General features: G+C 36.2%; 1 protein-coding gene across 1 annotated transcript; it reads right to left on the bottom strand.

Annotated features, from left to right (window-relative positions):
- Window positions 1–1473: 1473 nt before the first annotated feature.
- LOC107639336 (tetraspanin-6-like) lies at window positions 1474–17943 on the bottom strand. The gene is made up of 3 exons (XM_088485439.1): window positions 17287–17943; window positions 15902–16230; window positions 1474–1896 (listed from the first exon to the last, which is right to left on the bottom strand). The coding sequence occupies exons 1-3, from the start codon at window positions 17776–17778 to the stop codon at window positions 1857–1859; spliced, it is 861 nt and encodes a 286-aa protein (XP_088341565.1). The 5' UTR covers window positions 17779–17943; the 3' UTR covers window positions 1474–1856.
- Between the last annotated feature and the right edge of the window lie 1675 nt (window positions 17944–19618).

Genomic DNA, 19618 nt, shown 5'->3' with positions numbered 1-19618 from the left:
TTGGTTTATTGTATTATGATCTTGAATTTTTGTAGCAAGAGTAGAATAATAATTTTGATAAAGGAATAATTTTGATGAATGGTTGGAGAAATTTTACAGTTATATTATGGATTAAGTACGATTTTGGTCCCTAAGGTATAAGCCAAAAAAATTTTACGTCCCCTAAGGTATAAGGCAAAAATCATCCCTAAGGTTTAACTTGGTTTTAAAATCGTTCTTTTTACTTAAATCTTAAAATTTTGGACTAAATTATTCGAAATAAAAAATTATAAAATTAAAAAAAGGAAAAAAAGGGAAACAGAACGGACAAGAGAGAGAAAGAGAACCATGGGAAAGGGAAGAAGAAGAATGGGGAAGAGGAAGGTGGCGACGATGCCGGTGAGGGAGGACAGACGCCGCATGCCGCATCGCTGTTTCTGCTCCTGCGCCAGTATTCGACATCAACCCCAGCAGATCGGCGAAGGAGGACATCTACCGCGTTGCTGTTTCTGCTCCTCCTCCTTGCTCGCTCGCCGGTCGCCGCTGCTTCGCATCCTGGCTGCTACTCCTCGCCGCTGGTCCTTCCTATGATACCAATTTTACTTCGAATTTGTTGATTTTATTAATTACATTGTTAATTATTCTACTTCTGTTTCTTTTGTTAATTACATTGTTGATTTTGTTAATCACATTATTTCTGATTCTAATTCCATTGTTATTGTTGATTCTGATTCCATTGTTCTTCTGCTTCTGCTTCTGATTCCATTCTTCTGCTTCTGATTTCATTTTTGTTGTTGATTCTTCTGCTTCTATCTTTTGTTGTTATATTTCAGAGTTGAGAAATATGGTGATGGTTTCTTTTTTCTTCTTCTCTTTTGCTGTTGCGGCTAGTTGAAATAAATTATGTTTTGATTCTTTGATATTTGAAATACAGATTTATTTTCTTCACTTTTGTTTTTGCTTCTTTTTTTTATGTTTATTACATTGTTTCTGCTTCTAATTTCATTGTTCTTGTTGCTAATACTGTGATGAAGAAGAAGAAAAAGAAGAAGAGATGCTACTGTGATAGAGAAGAAAAAAAAGAAGAATAAAAACTGAGTATTTTGGTGAAGAAGGAGAATGGCATTTTGGTCCAAATGGCGATTTTAAAACCAAATTGAACTTTAGGGACGAATTCGAATTCAAAAAAAGCTTGGGGACGAAACAAATTTTCAGCATCTACTTTAGGGATCGAAATCGTACTTAACCCTTATATTATTAATAGGTTAAAAAAATAGTATAAAGATATTTTAGGAACTCGATATATATTTCACTTGATTACAATAAACTCTATGTTAGTCTATTTATATTACTTGATCTATTTATTTATTTAATTACTAGGATTTTTCATCCTAATATCTAAATATTTATCCTTATACAATAAAATCATGAAAAATATAAAATATAAATATTTTCATGAATGTGTGTTATAATTAACACCGTTAAACAAAAAAAAAGGACAAGCAAATACACATAGAATCAAACACTCGAATAGTAAATATATTTCACATTACTTATAGAATTCAAACACCCCACTAGTGTGTATATATATATATATATATATATATATATATGCGGTACCCCTTAGGCAAGTCTCGTTGATATTTCAAGTAGACTACCTACTCAGAAATATTTTGATGTTGATAAACTAGATTCCTAAGGAAGTAAAATCTTCTCCAATCCTCTAAATTATCATGGGTGTTTGACAAAACCTTACTGGTTCTGTTTTAGTTTACTCGGTCAAGAAAAAAAAAAAAAAAAAAAAGCATCATAGACATTACAAGAAAGCGCAGCCTAATCCAGCCCCCCTTGGACGCTAGCTAATTAGATATTATCATTTAGAAAAGCTGCTCCTTCTTGTCATACCACCATCTCCAACTGTAACAGGAAAAAAAAGGGAAAAAAGCAGACCAAAAAGCATTGGTTAGCAGTCAAAAGATCAGAGCATCGTCATACATGCGGACTCCACATTCAAATATTGTGTTGCAATTTTACCGCTCGCGTTTTACTCAAGAAAATAACGCGTCCGTGGCAAAAGCAATATACAAAAAAGAGAATCTTTGGAGCGGTTCCAATCTCATTTTCTAAAGCATTTTGAAATATTTTTACTATCAAAAGAGTTATACTAGGTGACTTCACTTTTTTGATATTTTTCTTTAGGTGAAAAATCAAACTTGTTTTTATATAAAGTTGAAGATCCAGAAAAATATTAACAAGATAATAACTTATTAATTAATTAAAAGTAATCTAAGAGTGTTAAAAGTTTAAAATTTATAATTTAAAAATTTATAGATAAAAATTTAACTCAGAAAATTATTTAAGGCCCAAAAATACAATTAATTATAGAAAAACGTGTATTGGTATTAAAATTAATTGTATAGGCTTAAGTCTGTTTCGTACTGTGTATGAGAAAACTAAAGATATAGAAATAACCAGAAAAATATTTATAATAAAAACTGGAACACTTATCTTTAAAATTTTGGTCCTAGGTGAGGCCAATAGGCGAAAAGATAAAAATGCCCCTCGCCCAAAATTTCATTCATTTTTACATTGAGATAGACAGTCTCAAGAGTAAGAAGAGAAGATGGAAGAAGCATAACACTATTCGCATACACATACAAATCCATTTTTCTTAAAAGCCATAGCTCCAATCGACGACTCATTTGCGGCCACGCTATCATTTTACCATCATCTTCGATTCTATATAACTTTTGCAGTGAGTAATCACAAGAACCTTACCCCATTTCTCCATTTACTTCTGATTTTACGTTTTTGGTATATGTTGATTGAAATTAGTGATTTTGATGATTTAGGGGAAGCTCAGTCTCAATTTCTAGAGGAATTTTTACCCAAGGTTATGTAGAACAAGGTAAGACAACTCTTTCTCCCTATATTCCCTAATTTTATGCAAAAATCCTAGTGTAAATAAATGAAATTTTGGTATAATTAGACTGAATAGAGTGATTGGTTGCTTGGCTTGAATTGGTACATATTGGTTTCTTGGACTCGATTGATGAGGAGTTGGTGGATGCTTGGATTGGCCAGAAGGAAAGGATCAAGAGGTTGGAAACCGCCGCTAACAAAAGGTATGGGTTTTGGTTTCGAGTAAACAATATATAACGCTATGTAAAAACCTAGGTTAGATGACCTTAAGAAAGTGTTAAATGGATATGATTGGTGCTGTTGATGACATTGGCTTAGTGTGAATGTTTATGTTGGTTAATTATTAATTATTGAGCGAATTATATGATTTGGTCTGTTTTGAAGTTGGGTGATATAATGTTGAAATGAATTATTGTAAGTGAAGTATGAAATTAGATTTGAATGACTGATTGATGTTTAATTTGGACTATATGATGATGGAATTAAGAAGTGATGTAATTTTGAAGGATTGAGATTTATAATTTTGTGTAAATAATAACATATGAAATTGAATTAAAAGTGGTTAATTGTTGAGTTTGGTGAAATTAGTAGGTTTGTTTAATGAGAAGTTAAATGATGACTTGGATGAGTTGTAAAGTGAAATAAATAAGATATGGTTTGAGTTTGAGCATTGAAATAAGCATTTGGTATTGGTTTGGAAAGAAAAGGATTTGAAGAATGAAAATTATGGATGATGCAGAATTTTAGGTAAAATAGATATTTTGGCCAACTTCAACAGTGGCACTCGTAGCTTGGAATTGAGAGAAATACATCTTGAATTATAACTGGAAATGAGTACTTTAAAATCGTTGAACGATGGAGGAAAAATAATTTTTGTAGATAAAGTTATAGATGTTTGAAAATTGGTGTTGAAAATTGAAAATTTCAGATTTTGCAGCATACCAGAAAATTCACTGGTGTGTGCGTGCACAGGGGTATGCGTGTGCACCAATCAGGGGCTAAATACAAGTCTGTGCGCACACATAAAGTGGTGCGTACCCACTCGTCAGGGAAGGTTTTTGGGTCTGTGCGTGTGCACACAGCCTGTTTTTTTTTTTTTCCAAAATGTTGGTTTTTTACTGTTTAGCCTTCCCAACAAGCTTGTAATCCCTGTAACCTCCATTTGAAGTATGATAACCATTTTTAAAGCTTTGAAAATATTGGAGGTGAATTGAATTGATTAATTCCTGTATAAAAACTTGGTTAACCAGATGAAAATGTTGTGAGGATGGTTGTTCGTCCCGTCCATGCTGAGGACGGTGGCTTGGTCTCACTCATGGATTAATAAATTATAATTTACTAAATCGGTTAAGATTTTGACTCATTATAAAATATGATTATAACCGTGATTTGATAACTGAATTAGCAAGGACGTGGGTTTGTCCCGCTTGCGTTATTGATGAGGAACATGCACTTAACAAAGATGGTGGTTCGTCCCACTTGTTCAGTGCTGCGGTGTAAATATGGGGATTGTGATTTTGTCCCGCCTATATTATTTCTGTTTGTAAGTGTGACCAGGTACTCATTCCCTAAAATAGCTAGCCTCCAAAAGAAGGTGAATAGGGGACCCTTCCTATGAGATGTGAACAGGGCACTCTCCTTGCAAGATTATTTTTTATTCTTATGCAAGAGACATTTACCTCTTAGGATGCATGCTAGAAAGATGATATCCGGGTTAGCTACCGGATGTGTTGGGTCTGGCAGTTTAACCGACACATGAGCTCACGGCCAGTAGGACAGGCATGCATCATGTGCATTTTGTTTGCTGTTGTTTGAGTGTGCATAATTATTTTGGTTTGCCTAACTTATTATTCTGCTTAACTCTTAACTGTACTACTTGTTTTAATTGTGCTAAATTATGATTTCCATGCATTTGCTTTGTGTTTGTGATTGATCTTCCTGAACTGAATATATGAATACGGAGAGATCATGATGTACTAAAAATGATTGAGACTAGAGATAGTTACAGAGCTGAGAATTTAGCAAAATTTAACCTTGTGTGTATTAGTGAAAACCTTAGACTTGAACTTCGGTAATGTTAGAGATTAGGATTGCCTAGAGGGTTCATATATCTTTATATAGTCTTTATTTGGAACTATTTTCCTACTGGAAATCTTCGAGTTCTCACCTGTCGTGGATTTACTATTTTTTAGATGTAGGACGTGATGCACCTTGCTGAGAGGGCGGGATTCTATATGGAAGCGAAGAAGACTTTTTGGGAATTATTTTGGCTTTCTAGAATTCTCTCTATTTTTGATACTTTATTGTATATATTTTGTATATTCCTCATAGAGTCTTTTATTTGGAGAGACAGGATGTCTATTTTGTATACTTTCTGATGTTGTAATATTCTAGTTGGCTTTTTCTTCACCGGTCGAGACTAGTAACTATTATGTATTCTTTTCCAAACTTCTATATATATATATATATATTGCTTTTGTATACGACATGTTCTTGCGTTACCGTTTTACGAGTGTGGTTACGGCTATCAATGTTTATTTTTCTTCACATGCTCCTAGTTATATCATTATTCTTTTATTATTTTGTATGAAATCTTCCTTTTAGGTATCGTAATGCCTCACCACCTTTGATTTATGACTATAGCGTAAAGTTTTGTGTGGTAGGATATTACATGATATATATCATTTAACAATTTTCAACTATCAATATTACATAAGTATAACTGTAGATAAGTTTACATATTTTTTATCTGGTTGAGTATTTTAATATATGTACTAGACTTTGCTGGTACGGGTTGAGGGAAGGATCAAGGATTAGCCAGTCTTAGTGATGACATGATCGGACCTTTGAAGTGGCGAAGGCTAGTACCTGCAAAGACACTCTGACGCCCAAGTCAGAATGAATATTAGAGGTATAGGTGTGAATTAGGAGTGTCTAACGTACCTGAAGGATCCATTGACTCCCTTTATATAGTTTTTCTTGTTATCTTATCTTATCTTATCTTGTTAGTTAAGATAAGGGAGATATTTAAATTTGAATATTAGTTATTGGTTCCCAGCTTTCTGGCCAGTTTGGGCCGTAGGATGACTTGGGTTTCGGGCCCAGTTCATCATTGTGATGTTTAGGGCCCAAATGCCAAGACTGGAATAGTTGCCCCGCAGCGTGAGAGCAAGTGTATGCTTGGTCTCATTGCTAGCTGATCAGTTTAGTTCTTTACTATTCAGAAGGTCATGTTACCGTTGTCAGAGTGCGGACTATTTCTACGTTTGTCCGTTGCGTTTCCCGATAGTGAGCTTTGTCTATTAAATTTTCCAATGTGTCATAATGATGCATAATAAGAGAGAGAGAGAGAGAGAGAGAGAGATTTTTGCCTTTTTTTCATGTCCACCCCTAGTCCTTCCATATTTCAATTTAAAACTTAGGAGTTTTTTGCTTCAATATCCTTGTAACTGCTCCTTTCTCCCCCATTTTCCTCATATCTTCCTTTCTGGCATTTTTCTGATCTCTGGTACTGTTGATGGGATTGACCATTATTGGTTGTTGCATTTTCGCTCTGCTAGTTTCTTCTCTTGCCGATTTCAGAACAGGTTAATGCCTTCTCTTTGTTTTTCACGCTTTGTTGCTTTAGTTTTCGTTCTACATTATTTCTTTTTAGGTTTCCTTCATGTGATGGTAGAGGAAATGCGGGGATGTCATTGTTCTGTTAAGGTTTTGGATTTACGGGATTCGGTAGATTTTTGGCGTAGTTTTGATATAGGAAGGGATCTTCTTGTTTTCTGTGTTTTTGGGGAATGGGCTGACAGTGGTGCCCCTGTTTGGATATAGGTATGGTAGGGCAGAGAGGAGTTTAGGAGAATCCGAGTCTGAGTTTCCCAGCTGGAGGTGTACTGGATCGTTACCATTGTGTGATGTCTGATGTGTTAGGTACACCCTCCCGGTTAGATGAGATGGACCTTCAGAGACTTTGAGATGAGGGGGCGTGTTGGGAGGAAGCGAGGCAGAGCAACAATATAAGCTTGTGCTCATTGGTTAAAATGAGAGGGTGTGCTACCTAAATTTGGACTCCCCCCAGGTTCCCAATGGATATGGGTGTACAAACCTTTGTTTACCAAGATGGGGTTCGGTTGGCTTTCTTTGAGTTTGTCATGACCCTTCTGAATCATGTTTCCATAGCGCTGTCTCAGCTACATGATGCATGAGCATCATGAATATTTTTTGAGTTGTTGTGGTCTTTTTATGATTGTAGATAGCATTGGATAAAGATTTAGTAAGAATTAAGAACGAGAAAAGCCAAAAAGATCACTCTCTGGACTCTTGGTGTCTGGCGCGGTACTAGCGACGCTCAACGTAACTAAAGGAGCCACACAAATGTACCCTCTGGACCCTTGGCGTTTAACACTACACTAGCGACGTTTAGTTCCACTCATGCCCAAACCTCCATTCTCCACTCTGGACCTACAGTGTCTAGTGCGACATCATCAGCCTTCAGCGCCATTCCACCCTTACCTTCACTATTTCTTTTGATGGATTAATATCATTGTTCCCTACTTTTATTAATACACTGATATTTTATTTATGAATTAAGTTTCGTTCTTAGTGTATTGGAAAATAACTTTAATCTGAATTAATTTCCTCTATTATCTTGGAAAGGTTAATTTTTAGAATTAAGCTAGAAATCTTTCTCATGATTTTTTAACTGTCCGAACTTAATTTGATAAGTGACATAAAATCAATTACGGTTAGTTCTTAAGAATTGTGTGGCCTTTAAACTAGAAATTGTATTTAATCTCTTAACACAATTAATTGTTCAAGGGATTGGGGTTTGATTACTTAGGGTTTGTCATGAATTATATCTCTGTATGATCAAAGTAGATAGCAATAATTGTTGATCTTGAAACTTAAATATCTCTGGCACCTTAACTTTTCTCATCATATTACCTCTCTACATGTTTACAATTGATTTCATTTACATTCCCTATTTTAGTAGTAAAGATTTAAAGAACTCACTTTTGATTGTCTAACTAGAATAATCATTTAACCACCACTTGCTTAGTCCATTAATCCTCGTGGGAACGACAACCCACTCACGTGGTATTACTTGGTAGGACTCGGTGTACTTGTCGTTAGTAATTGTGGAAAGTCCGCATCAATTTTTGGTTCAATGCCATCTGATGCACTGCAACCCATACCTGAAAAATCCTTGTAATTACTACATCTAAACAGTTGGGTGGCTATCCGTATCTTCGAACCGGTGTGTGAATTTTTGGAGATACCGGCTCAGGTTAAAGTCTTTTTATTTTTCTTTCTGTGCACCATTCCACATAAGGAGGGGATACATTGAAAAGGAATATTTCTTTCTGTGCTCAGCCAAACCGCCGGATCTTTGACATGTTTGAAGATTCATTCTATGGTTTTAAGGTAGAGTATTTCTAGGTCCGTCCGGTCCAAGGTCATTGCCCTTTTTGGTTATCCCAGGAGGGGGAGCGCCGAATTTGCCCATATTAGAATTTTGGGGCTGGGGCTTCTATCTCACGAGGACAACTTATGAGGGCCTCTCTTCTGAGAATAAGGATATCACCTATGTTTTAATAGCGATATTTGAGGATACAGCATTGAATCCTCGGGACGTCTTGGGGAGTCTCAAGGCGGGTAGGTCGTATGTTGGTAGGTTCATATCTAGTCTTTATGCATCTGTCTCCCATTTTGGTAGGTTCATTTCTAGTCTTTATGCAAGGTCCAACCCCCATGTAAAAATATTAGCAACTCATTTATGTTACATTGTTTTGGCTTTACTTTCGTTTAGTTTTTAATTTTGTTTGTTTTACTTGAATAAGCTTTCGTATTACTCAACTGCTTTCAATTGATAATCCTGTTTATGCCTATATCTATCACCACTATGTCTTTTCTTTGTTGCTTGAGGACAAGCGATCATTCTAGGTTTGGTGTTGAAAGATACGTTCTACATAGCCTAAAAGATGATGAAGAGAAAGGCAGTGAGAACTAAGGTTGTTTCCTTCCTTTTTAATTATATGCATTTGTTTCAGTTTACTCTATCCTAGATAATGCATTTAAATTTTCTATTTGTTAAGTACATGTCATTACTTGTCCATCACAACCCATAATTACAATTATACTTGTTCTTGAATGTAAGTAAGGAGTCTTGTGCTAAGAAACAAACAATGGATTGATTATATAGAGAGAATGACAATTTGAGTTTGGAAGGCCAAAATAACTGAATTATTCAACACTTACTGAGCCAAATTGCTTGAGGCCTTAATCTAGAGGACTATTATGGGATCCTTGTCATTGAGAAAGATTTGGAGAAGAAAAATATAATGAATAATAATTAACAAAAAGGGGTTGAAATAGAAGCCAAAGGCTCTGAGTACCTCTGACTAAAGGAATCAAAAGAAAAATGAGCTCAAAGAGCCCTCCTAAGTCAAGTGCTTGTGGTGCTTATCTATCAAGCAAAAGCTTGAAAATAAAGCATTTAGAGTCACAGCTAAGCTCAAAGGTGCAAAGTACCCCCCTCCAAAAAAAAAGAGAAGCCAAAGGCTCTAAGCACCACTGATGGAGAATGTTGAAAGAAAAATAAGCTCAAAGAGACCCCAATCAAGTGATTGTGGTATTTATGTATCAAGCAAAAGCTTGAAAACAAAGCATTTAAAGTCACGGCTAGGCTCAAGGTGGAAAGCATCCAATAAAAAATAAAAAAGGAACATGTGCAAAGAAAGTATATAAGCTTGCTTTAAGGTGATGGTTCAAGGAAGCATTCCATAATCTAATCTGGATAGAAATTTTCAAAGAATATAACCATTTGTGTTGAACTGTATATAAGTGAAATGGCTAACTGAAATCATTTGAATTGCTACCATTCACCCTTGCATTTTAAGCTGTAAGATTTTGAAGATTAAGGCATGATTCTTTGCTTGCTTAAAGACAAGCAAGAGCTTAAGTTTGGTGTTGTGATGCATGTGCATCATGTTGTGTTTTTCTATGCTTTTTATATGAGAAATAAATGCATAATGCTTAAATATAGACTGCTTTGGTGCTTAAGTTGAATATTGCTTTGATCTTTTAATTTGATAAGTTTTGTAGGAAATCATAGAAAAAGAAGCAAAAAGCACAAAACAAGCTCAAAAGAAGAAAAGAGAAAGTTTTGGGAACACTTTAAAGCTTAGAACACGCTTTGGAACCTTAGGCCATGCTTTTGAAAGTGTGGCCCATGAAGAGAAGACCCCTAGAAGTGCAACAAAGTGGCGTTCCACACGCCAGGGAGAATGGGTGTGTAGAATGGAAACACCTTCAATATGGGACTCATGCATATGCATGCCTCATGCATATGCATGCCTCATGCATACGCGCAACACCTGAAAAATGTGGATTCATACATACTCATGCCTCATGCGTATGTGCAAAAGCCGAAAAATGAGGGCTCATGTGTACACATACTGCATTCATACGCGCGATTGAAGATTTTTGTCATAGTCATTCATACGCATCCCTCATACGTACGCAGGTCCCAGTGAACAGTGGGCGTTCCACACGCTAGGAAGAATGGGCATTTGTGATTTACACGCCATCGACACTTAAGTGAAGGCTTCTATTTGGTAATATATATGGGCGTTTAACGCCACACTTTAGGCGTGTCACACGCCATATTTTACCTCCTAGGACCTTGTTTGATTGAGTTGCGTTCCACATGCCGCAGCCCGGTATTACACGCTAGGCCAAGTTTCCAGAAGACTATTCAAAGATCCCATCTGGGCATTTTACACGCCATAACAAGGGTGTGTCACACGCCAAGAAAGAAGGAGCTCTAGGGACCACAGAAGAGTGGCCTTTCACACGCCACATGTTGTCGTTCCACACGCCGAACAGGGAAGACCTCCCAGGGAAGAGAAGATAGGCGTGTTACACGCCCAAGGGTGGCATTACACGCTAAAGGGGCAGCTCCAGGAAAACATAGCATTATGCATGAAAAGCGTGGCATTTACATGCAAAGCGTGGCATACACATATGGGTGTTTCACTTGCTCCCTTTGGCCCATTTTCTATAAGCCTTGTTTGCAACACTCAAAGCCAATTCAAGATGAAAATTTGGGACCACAGAAGATACAAAGTTGAAGAATTAATGCGGAAGATTAGATTCGATTTGTTTTGTTTTTGAATTTAAGTTTGAATTTAATAATTAGGTTTTGTTTTATTTAGTATAAAAAAGGTCCTAAAAATACTTTGAGGAGACCTTCAGACCTTTTGCCATTTTTGATATTTTGTTTAATTTCCTCCTTGGTTAAGGCTAAGAGCTCCATTCATCTTTTAATGGATTATTAATCTAAGTGTTTTATTTTAGATGAGGGTTATGATTTGATTTAATTCATGATTGAGTTTTCGTTCTTCATCCTTAAAGATTTAGAATTATTGGAAAATATTCTAACTCCGTCTTGGATTCTAAATATTGTTTTGAAAAAAATTAATATGTGAATTAGCTTGAAAACTCTTTCACACTATTTTTTATTTCACTAGGAATAGGTTCAAAGAGTGTGTGACACTTTGTGAGTTTCAATTGTTAGGACTAGCTTGAATACGTGACATATAATTCAACCTACGGACTATTTTTGAATCTTTCTTGAAATTGAATCAGAATTGTGCTTCACCTCTTTTTCTTAAGCAATTGACTAAGGAATTAGCGGTTAATTGAGTTAAAGAGAAATTGAATTGCCAAGGAATTGGAATTTGATTATTTATGATTCGTCGTGATTAATCTTTGCATACCTCATATAAATAAACATATGGATTGTTTTCCTAAAGAGTGAACATCTCTGACACCTTAACTATCTTTATCATCTTATTTTCATAATGAATTTTAGTTTGCTTTTGTTAAATTTTCTATTTTCATGCTATTTACTATTGAAACACTTATTTTTTATTGTTTGACTAGAATAATCAATTGACCATTGTTTGCTTAATCCATTAATTCTCGTGGGATCGATACTCACTCACCGTGAGATATTACTTGGTACGACCCGGTGCACATGCCGGTAGTTTGTGGTTTGTAAAATCCACACCAATGGCTCTTCACAATCGACGCCTCCTGTAGATTTTATTCTCAGCTCTCAGACGGTCTCTCAAGAAATTGTTCAAAAGGGGACTACTGGAGATGATGATATCTAAGAGATTCTGATCCTGGAGCCCAATAAGAAAAGTAAGAGGCCTACCAAGAGAGGTAATTCGGAGGGTATTAACACAGGTGTGGTTGCCCCCTGTGTGACTAATCACTCCTTTGATGCTACCAGCTTTATTAATCAACACTTGTTGCCTAGCACAGATGAATACTTCAAGGTTTGTTATCTTTTCAGTTAGGCTAAGTCAGTATACCATGTCCCCCCCCCCCCCAAATGGCCGCTATCATCTGAAGGGTTGAACCAATGCTTTTGCAGACTTTCCTTCTGGATGAGAAACTTCATCAGGATTAGGCGGAGCTTAGCACTCTAAAGGGGCAACTAGATACATCCAAAACTGCAAGGGCAAAGGCAGCTAAGGATGCTGAGGATGCGGGCTTTGAGATCCTACGCTTGTCAGAATGGGAAATTGAGATTATGTCCCAGGTGGCTAGGGTGAAGAAGTTGGCAGCCGATGCTGAGAGTGCTGCTGCCGTAGCCCGTTCCAAAGCTTATGTCGTGAGGGTCGAGGTGGAGGGTTTGAAGCAGCAAAATGCCGATCTTCTAGCTAATGCGAGGGTGGCCACCTCGGCTACTGAGGAAGCTTTGAAAGCTTAGGTCCAAGTCTTGGCTCCGGGCATGGATGTGTCTGTTATAGGAGCTTTTCGGACTGTAAAGGACGGGCAGATTGTAGATCTTGAGTAACTTGGTTTTAAGTTTTGTGAAACAATTTCTTAAGTTTGTAAGCCATTTGTGCGACATATATACACTGCTTTGGTGGCCTTTCCTTGGCCGTTTTGTTATGAACTATTTGTGGGACTCTTGGTGGGCCAAATTGCATGCTTATTTGATTTGTTTGGATATCGATTTGTTGGCCTCGGGAGTGATCGGTCCCCCGGATGGCCATTTTGTTCGTACCGTTTGTTAGAGTAAAAACGTAAAAACTTAAAAGAGATTATTTGAATGAATAACCTTTTTATTAAAAGTTCGGCCTCATCAACCCCCCTCCCCCAGTTGTCTTTTGGGTAGGAAAGAGTGCCTGAAAAAATGTTTTGAACATGAACATGAGAATGGAAAAGTAAAACAAAACAAAGGAAATATGAAAACTCCAAATAAACCTTAAATTTTGCTAAAGTTATTAACTCAGTGGAAATCGCCTATGAGTAGTAGCTCCGTATATTTGCGGCATTCCATGTTCTCAGTAGCTCAGTGCTGTTAAGTCGTTCCAACTTGTAAGCTTTCTTTCCGATTACAGACTTAAGTCGGTAGGGTCCCTCCAAATAGGGAGTTAGCTTTCCCAAGGTGGGAGGGCCGATGTCATTGCTCACAAGACCAAATCTCCTTGCTTGTAATCTGATTTTACCATGTCTTAGTTGTACCTCAGACTTACTCTCTGTTTTAAAGCTAGTTCCCATAGGTGGGCTATGCTTCTGACTTCGTCCACGAGGTCCTACTCTACGTCCTCATCATGTGCTCATATGGTCCTTCGAGGGCTGGGCTCCCTAACCTCAACAGGGATGACGACTTCTAGGCTGAATGTCATCCTAAAGGGGTTCGGCTGAGGTTTGGGGCAATGTTCGGTATGACCAGAGTATGGAACCAAGCTCGTCGGCCCAGAGACCTTTGGCTTCGTCTAGTCTTTTCTTGAGTCCTTTCAACATGATCATGATGGCCGCCTCTATTTGGCCATTCGTTTGCGGGTGTTCCACTGAGCTAAACTTCTGTGAGATGTCGAGTCCCTCTAGGAACTCCCTGAAGCGTTTGTCTGCAAACCGAGTCCCATTATTTGAGATAACAATCTCTAGGATCCCGAATCAGGTTATGAGTTGTCTCTAAAAAAATCTCCAAAAGAATCTCTTGGCATTGAGTGGCGGTGATTGTAGATAGTGCTTCAGCTTCTATCCACTTGGTGTAGTAGTCAATGGTAACTATGAGAATTCTGAGTTGTCCGGGAGCTGTGGGAAAGGGGCCTATGAGGTCAATTCCCCAAGTTTTGAAGGAGCGTTCTGTCGTTATCATGCTGAGATGATGAGGGGCTGCTTGATGGAGGTTGGCGTGCACTTGGCACTGCTTGCAACTTTTGACTAGTTGCAGGGTATCTCTGACGATGGTGATGATAGTAGTCCAGAAGTACCCAACTCGGATAACTTTTTGAGCTAGGGTTTTGCCTCTGATGTGGTGGCCACAACATCGTTCATGAATTTCTCAAAGTATGTAGTCCGTCTCACCGGTTCTGTACACATAAGGAGGGGTTGGGATAGTCCTCGCTTATACAATCGTCCCGCTATTGTGGTGTACTTTGTGGCTTCCCACTTCACATGTTTTGCCTCCTTAGGGTCCCCAGGTATGTCCTTGGTGGTAAGGTACCCGAGGATCAGGGAGGTCCATGAGTGCTGATTGGACAAGGGCAGGTTTGTCGAGGAAGTGGTGATGGAAGGTTCTTTGATGACTTCTTGGATTAGAGAGCAGTTTTTCGAGACCGACTTGGTGCTCGTTAGCTTTGCGAGTAGGTCATCTCCTTAACTTTAGATAAGTACCTTTAGTAGGTGTCCCGTGTTTGGTAATCCCCATTTATTTGGGAACTAACTACCTAGGAGTCACTGCAAACCTCCAGTGTTTTTGTACCAACTTTCTTAGCCAGCGTTAATCCGGCTAAGAGGGCTTCATATTTTGCTGATTGTTGGAGATTGGAAATTCGCATCGAATCAACTGTTCGATAATAATCTCATTCTCGTTTTATAATATTATTCTCGCTCCGCTGGAGCTGTTGTTCGACGAGAATAATATTAGAAAACGAGCCTTGATTCGAACAACAGCTCCAGTGGAGCGAAAAATCTACCACAGAATGAGTCTAAGATGCATAAGTGTGAATTAGGAGTGTCTAACGTACCTAAGGAAATCCTTGACTCCCTTTATATAATTTGTCTTATATCTTCTTGACTAAGATAAGAGAGGTATTTGAACTTGAATGTTAGATATTAGTTCCCGACTTTCTGGCCTATTTGGGTCGTATGGATGACCTAGGTTTAGAGTCCGGTTCATCATTAGGCCGTTTGAGACCCCAAATGCAAGGACCAAAACAATATGTAAATCGGTCATTTGATGATGTGTTAAAAGAAATATCTAATTACTATTAAATAGTCGCCTTGAATGAACAAAGATATTACTAACCCAAAAAGAAATAAAAAATTTGGCAATTTTTTCTCCAAATAGAATTTGGAAAATCACAAAAGTTTGACATAATTAAGTGCTTATTTGGACACCATTATTTCGATAAAAAAAAGATTTTTTTTCAATGAAAAAAAAATCTTTTTTATTTTTTATTGTGTTTTGTAAATTTCTAGTAATAAAAGTAAAAGCACTAAAAAAATATAAAAAAATATCTTTTTTGAGAAGGTATAATTTACATCTTTTTTAAAAGATCTTTTTTTTAAAAAAAAAGATGTTTTTCATGTAATAAATAAAGAAAAAAGTACTTTTATATTGTTATACCAAAACATAATTAATAGATAAAAATATCTTTTTGTATGAGATATCCAAACATAAAATTACTTTTTTTTTTTCATAAGCTCTTTTAAAAAAAAATAACTCAAAAAAGATCTTTTTTTTTAATCTCACCCAAACAAGTCCTAAACTTCACCAAATTAGTATATTTGATCTAACTTTAGTGAGCTTTGGAAGCCATGAGCATAGCACCCAAAAACTATTTTGTCGAAATTAAAATATCTCAAAGGGGAGGGTCAAAATTGTTGTTTACTTGTTAATTTTGGTTTCGTGCTATAATATCTCTATGTAAAAGGGATTTATTCTTTTTTTTATTTAAAAAAAAAAAGAACTCACCAATAATAATCCCATCTGGGTCTAACTTTGGTCATGCGGTTGTGGCCATGAGGATAATCACTTTCAGCTCTTCTGGCGTTTCGGAAAGCACAGCAACCAATGGAATAAATGCAAATGAGGAACACAAGCACCACAACGTTCAGAACTGATATCTTATGCCAATCTCTTCTGATGTTTTCAAGCACCCCAGCCTTGCACGAATCGCATTCGTAGCATAGCATTGTTGGACCGCTGTTCCAACGATAGCAATCAGATTGTTGAGCAACCACTATTGTGTCCGGGTTGTAGTAATTGGTATTGCATGATGTTGGTGGCTTACAGCATCCAGACTGCAGTCAAACATATAACTTATTATTGGATTCTCTTATGTTTCATCAATTAGACAACAAATCAAAAGGAGTAGATATAAACATTTTTTTTTAGTAAATATTCAAATTGATCTTCAAAAAATTTGATATTAGACACTAAAACATCTATATTGGCTTTTGATGTTGCTATAACATTTTTTTCCAGTTTGGAATATAATTTTTTTTATATTTTCATTTTGATTGACTTGTTTCATCGAACGAAAATATATCATAGGCTAAAATTATAATGTTAAAATAATGCTAAGGCTTAGGACAAAAAACTTTTGAACATTTTAGGATTAAGACTAAATTTTTATGCAACTAAAGCTAAAAGTTACATATTAAAACAAAAAGAATAGCTACAAAAATGGGAATCAGTTTTTTATGTAACTGTCATTTTTTTCTAGTTTGGAATATAAATTTTAAGAGTAACACTATACATCCAAATCTTTTTATAAATTAAGTCCAACTAAATTAAACAATAAAATTTAGAATAATGCTAGCTATAATTGATTTTTGTTATATTAGACTAACTTAGTTAGACTTAGTTAATAAAAAGAATTGGATGTATAGTATTATTCAAATTCTTTTATAAATTTTGTTTTTATTAACTACTTTCATCAAATGAAAATATATGTTATGCTAAAATAATAATGTTAAGTTAACGGTAAGGCTTAGGACAAAAAAATTAAATCTTTTAGGACTAAGACTAAAATTAAGAGTTACATATTGTACATGAAATTAAAATTAAATTAAATTTTGATATAGTGTTAGTGTAAAATAGTTTTACACATATAGTCATATTAAAAAAAATAATTATTTTTTATATGATCGCGTGAATAATTATTTAAAAAATGAACATAATTGAACAAATGTGTAAAATATTTTAAAAATTCATATCTCCAATGTCTTTTCCATTAATATTATTCTTTTCGAACATATATAAAAAAACTCAAACTAATAAAATTTCAATTTCAAAATTTGAATCCACAAAATATATGATTAAAAAAAAAAAAAAAAAAAAAACTACCAGTGTACCTGTATCGGAGTCATATCCCTCTTTATATAATCAAAAGAGGTCCAAGAAGCAATCTTGGCACAAGTATTAGACCCCAAAATACACCCTCTAATAGTGCTCCAATATCGGGGATCCTTAACCCTACTCCTTAACCATGGTGAATAACCCCCAAGATGGTACTCCTTATACACCCTTCCAGGAACTTGAACTCCACCACCCTCGCCAGTCACAACGAACCCAAATATGGTCAAACCAAAGAGTGCGGTCATTAGGAGCAACATGATCGCCAAGTAAATCCATAGTGCCCAAGCCACATGAAAACATGAACCTATGAACCCTGCAAGTGAAATCACAAGCACGACAAAGCCTATAACCAGAAGTGGGGTCTGCAGGAAATTCTCACACGTTGTTGTGCTCCTTGCCATCCATAGACCCGCACCAATTATGGGTATTGATGATAAGAGTGTGAAGAAGTTCAAGAACCCAATCACTGTGTTGCTCAATCGTTGCATCTCATAATCACTTTTTCCTTCTCTCTATATTGATGATGGCTTCCTAGTTAGTTATGTTTTGTATTCATTTTTTTTTTTATTCCCTTCAAAAAGCTAAGGGATGTCGCTGCATATGTTAAGCTTTGGGAATTTTAAAAGAAGGGTAAATTACGTTCAAAAACTCTGCAGTTTCCCGAAATTACATATAGTACCCCACTAGTTGAGCCACATACTCTCATTCTATGTTTGGTTCGAGAAAAAATGAGAGGAAATAAAAAGAAGGGAAAGAAAATCAATAAAAAAATAATATTTTTTTATTTGGATATCAAACAAAATAGAAAGAAAAGAAAATTTTTCATCATAAATAAAAAAATAAGAAAAAAATATTATATTTTTTTGTATTTCTAATATTACCTTTAGTTATATTATTATTAATCATTATTATTATAAACTTAGTTTTAATAGTTTTAATACATTATTATAATAGAGTTTACATTTAAACATTACATGTATTAGATAAATAATTTAAATTAAATATATAAAATTATAATATTTTATAATATTTATAAAATATAATAAATAAAAATAAATAAAAATATTTATACTTTATTTTATGATAAGGAAATTAATGTAATTTTATATTATTATATTTTTTTTCTATTTAAATAAAAGAAGATTTTTTTTATTTTCTTTCATTCTATCCATTTTCTTTTCATCCATACAACACACATAACTCTATTTTTTCTTCTATTTTCTCTCTTCTCATTTTCTGTCCTCTTATTTTCTTTCTTTTAATTTTCTTTCATATATGCAAACAAAGTATAAGTCTAAAGAGTCTAATGTCTAGATGCATCTAAAATAAGCATAATAATTTTAGATGTATTAGATGAGCTATTTTTTATGAGTTATTAAATATTTAAATTTATTAAATAAAAATCAATGAAGGTTATAAAAAGTGAGTATTAATAAATTTTATACATGTTACGGATCCGACCCACGGATCCCGCATACCCGGTTACCCGGTACGACCCGTTTCGACCTGAAGGCCCAGAACCGGCCCTTCCAAGCTCCTAACCAACTTTCGAATTCAAACATCTCCCTTATCTTAGCCAAATAAGATAAGATAAGATATTCGCCATCACCTATAAATAGAGGACCCAGGTCCCTCCAGGTATTCATCCATTCCACACACTTTCTACCTCTCAGATCCATTCTGACTTGAGCGTCGGAGTGTCTTTGCAGGTACCACCCCCATTGTTCCAGTCAAGCAATCCGATTCCAGCTTCGCCCGCGGGTTCCCGATCCACCCTTCAAACCGTACCAGAGACATCTCGTACATTGGCGCCGTCTGTGGGAAATCTGCGCCAGCTGGGCCCAATGGGGGACGTCCTAGAGGAAACCCCCTCAAGCCAGGATGACTCTCAACCAATTAACCCAACCCCCGAGCACCGTGAGGTCACAAACCAAGCGAGAATAGCAAGCACTATCCAAAACGCGAACGATCACGACGTCACGGACCGACGACATCCTGAGAAAGCCAGCGACAAAGCAGCGCAGATCATCCAGGATCTCTGCCTCCGAGTTCAGGAACTCGAAGGCAAGATAACCAATAAAGGAAAATACAACAACGAGCACGGAAGCCATGCAACCTCCAGATCAAGATCTCGCCGCGGTAGGTCGCCAACCCGACGACACGACAGAAGAGACGGTCGCAGCTCATCACGCGATCACAGACACGAGAAATCGCCAGAACGGCGATACAACAAGAAACATAACCGCAGCGCTTCTCGAGATCTGAGTTATCAACATTACTCAGACGAAGATCGGAGGGACCGAAACACCAAACGCACGAGAAACGACC

Source organism: Arachis ipaensis, chromosome B4, assembly GCF_059453495.1.
Source record: "Arachis ipaensis isolate K30076 ecotype BB chromosome B4, ASM5945349v1, whole genome shotgun sequence".
Taxonomy (NCBI): Eukaryota; Viridiplantae; Streptophyta; class Magnoliopsida; order Fabales; family Fabaceae; genus Arachis; species Arachis ipaensis.
This window is presented reverse-complemented; position numbering and strand designations above follow the sequence as displayed.

What these genes read in the sequence shown, in the direction of transcription:
- LOC107639336 (XM_088485439.1), bottom strand. Translation starts at nt 17,778, where the DNA reads ATGCAACGATTGAGCAACACAGTGATTGGGTTCTTGAACTTCTTCACA. An exon ending in GGGATATGACTCCGATACAG is followed by an intron (nt 16,231 to 17,286) that starts GTACACTGGTAG and finishes GTTTGACTGCAG; the next exon opens with TCTGGATGCTGTAAGCCACC. An exon ending in CCCAGATGGGATTATTATTG is followed by an intron (nt 1,897 to 15,901) that starts GTGAGTTCTTTT and finishes TTCCTGTTACAG; the next exon opens with TTGGAGATGGTGGTATGACA.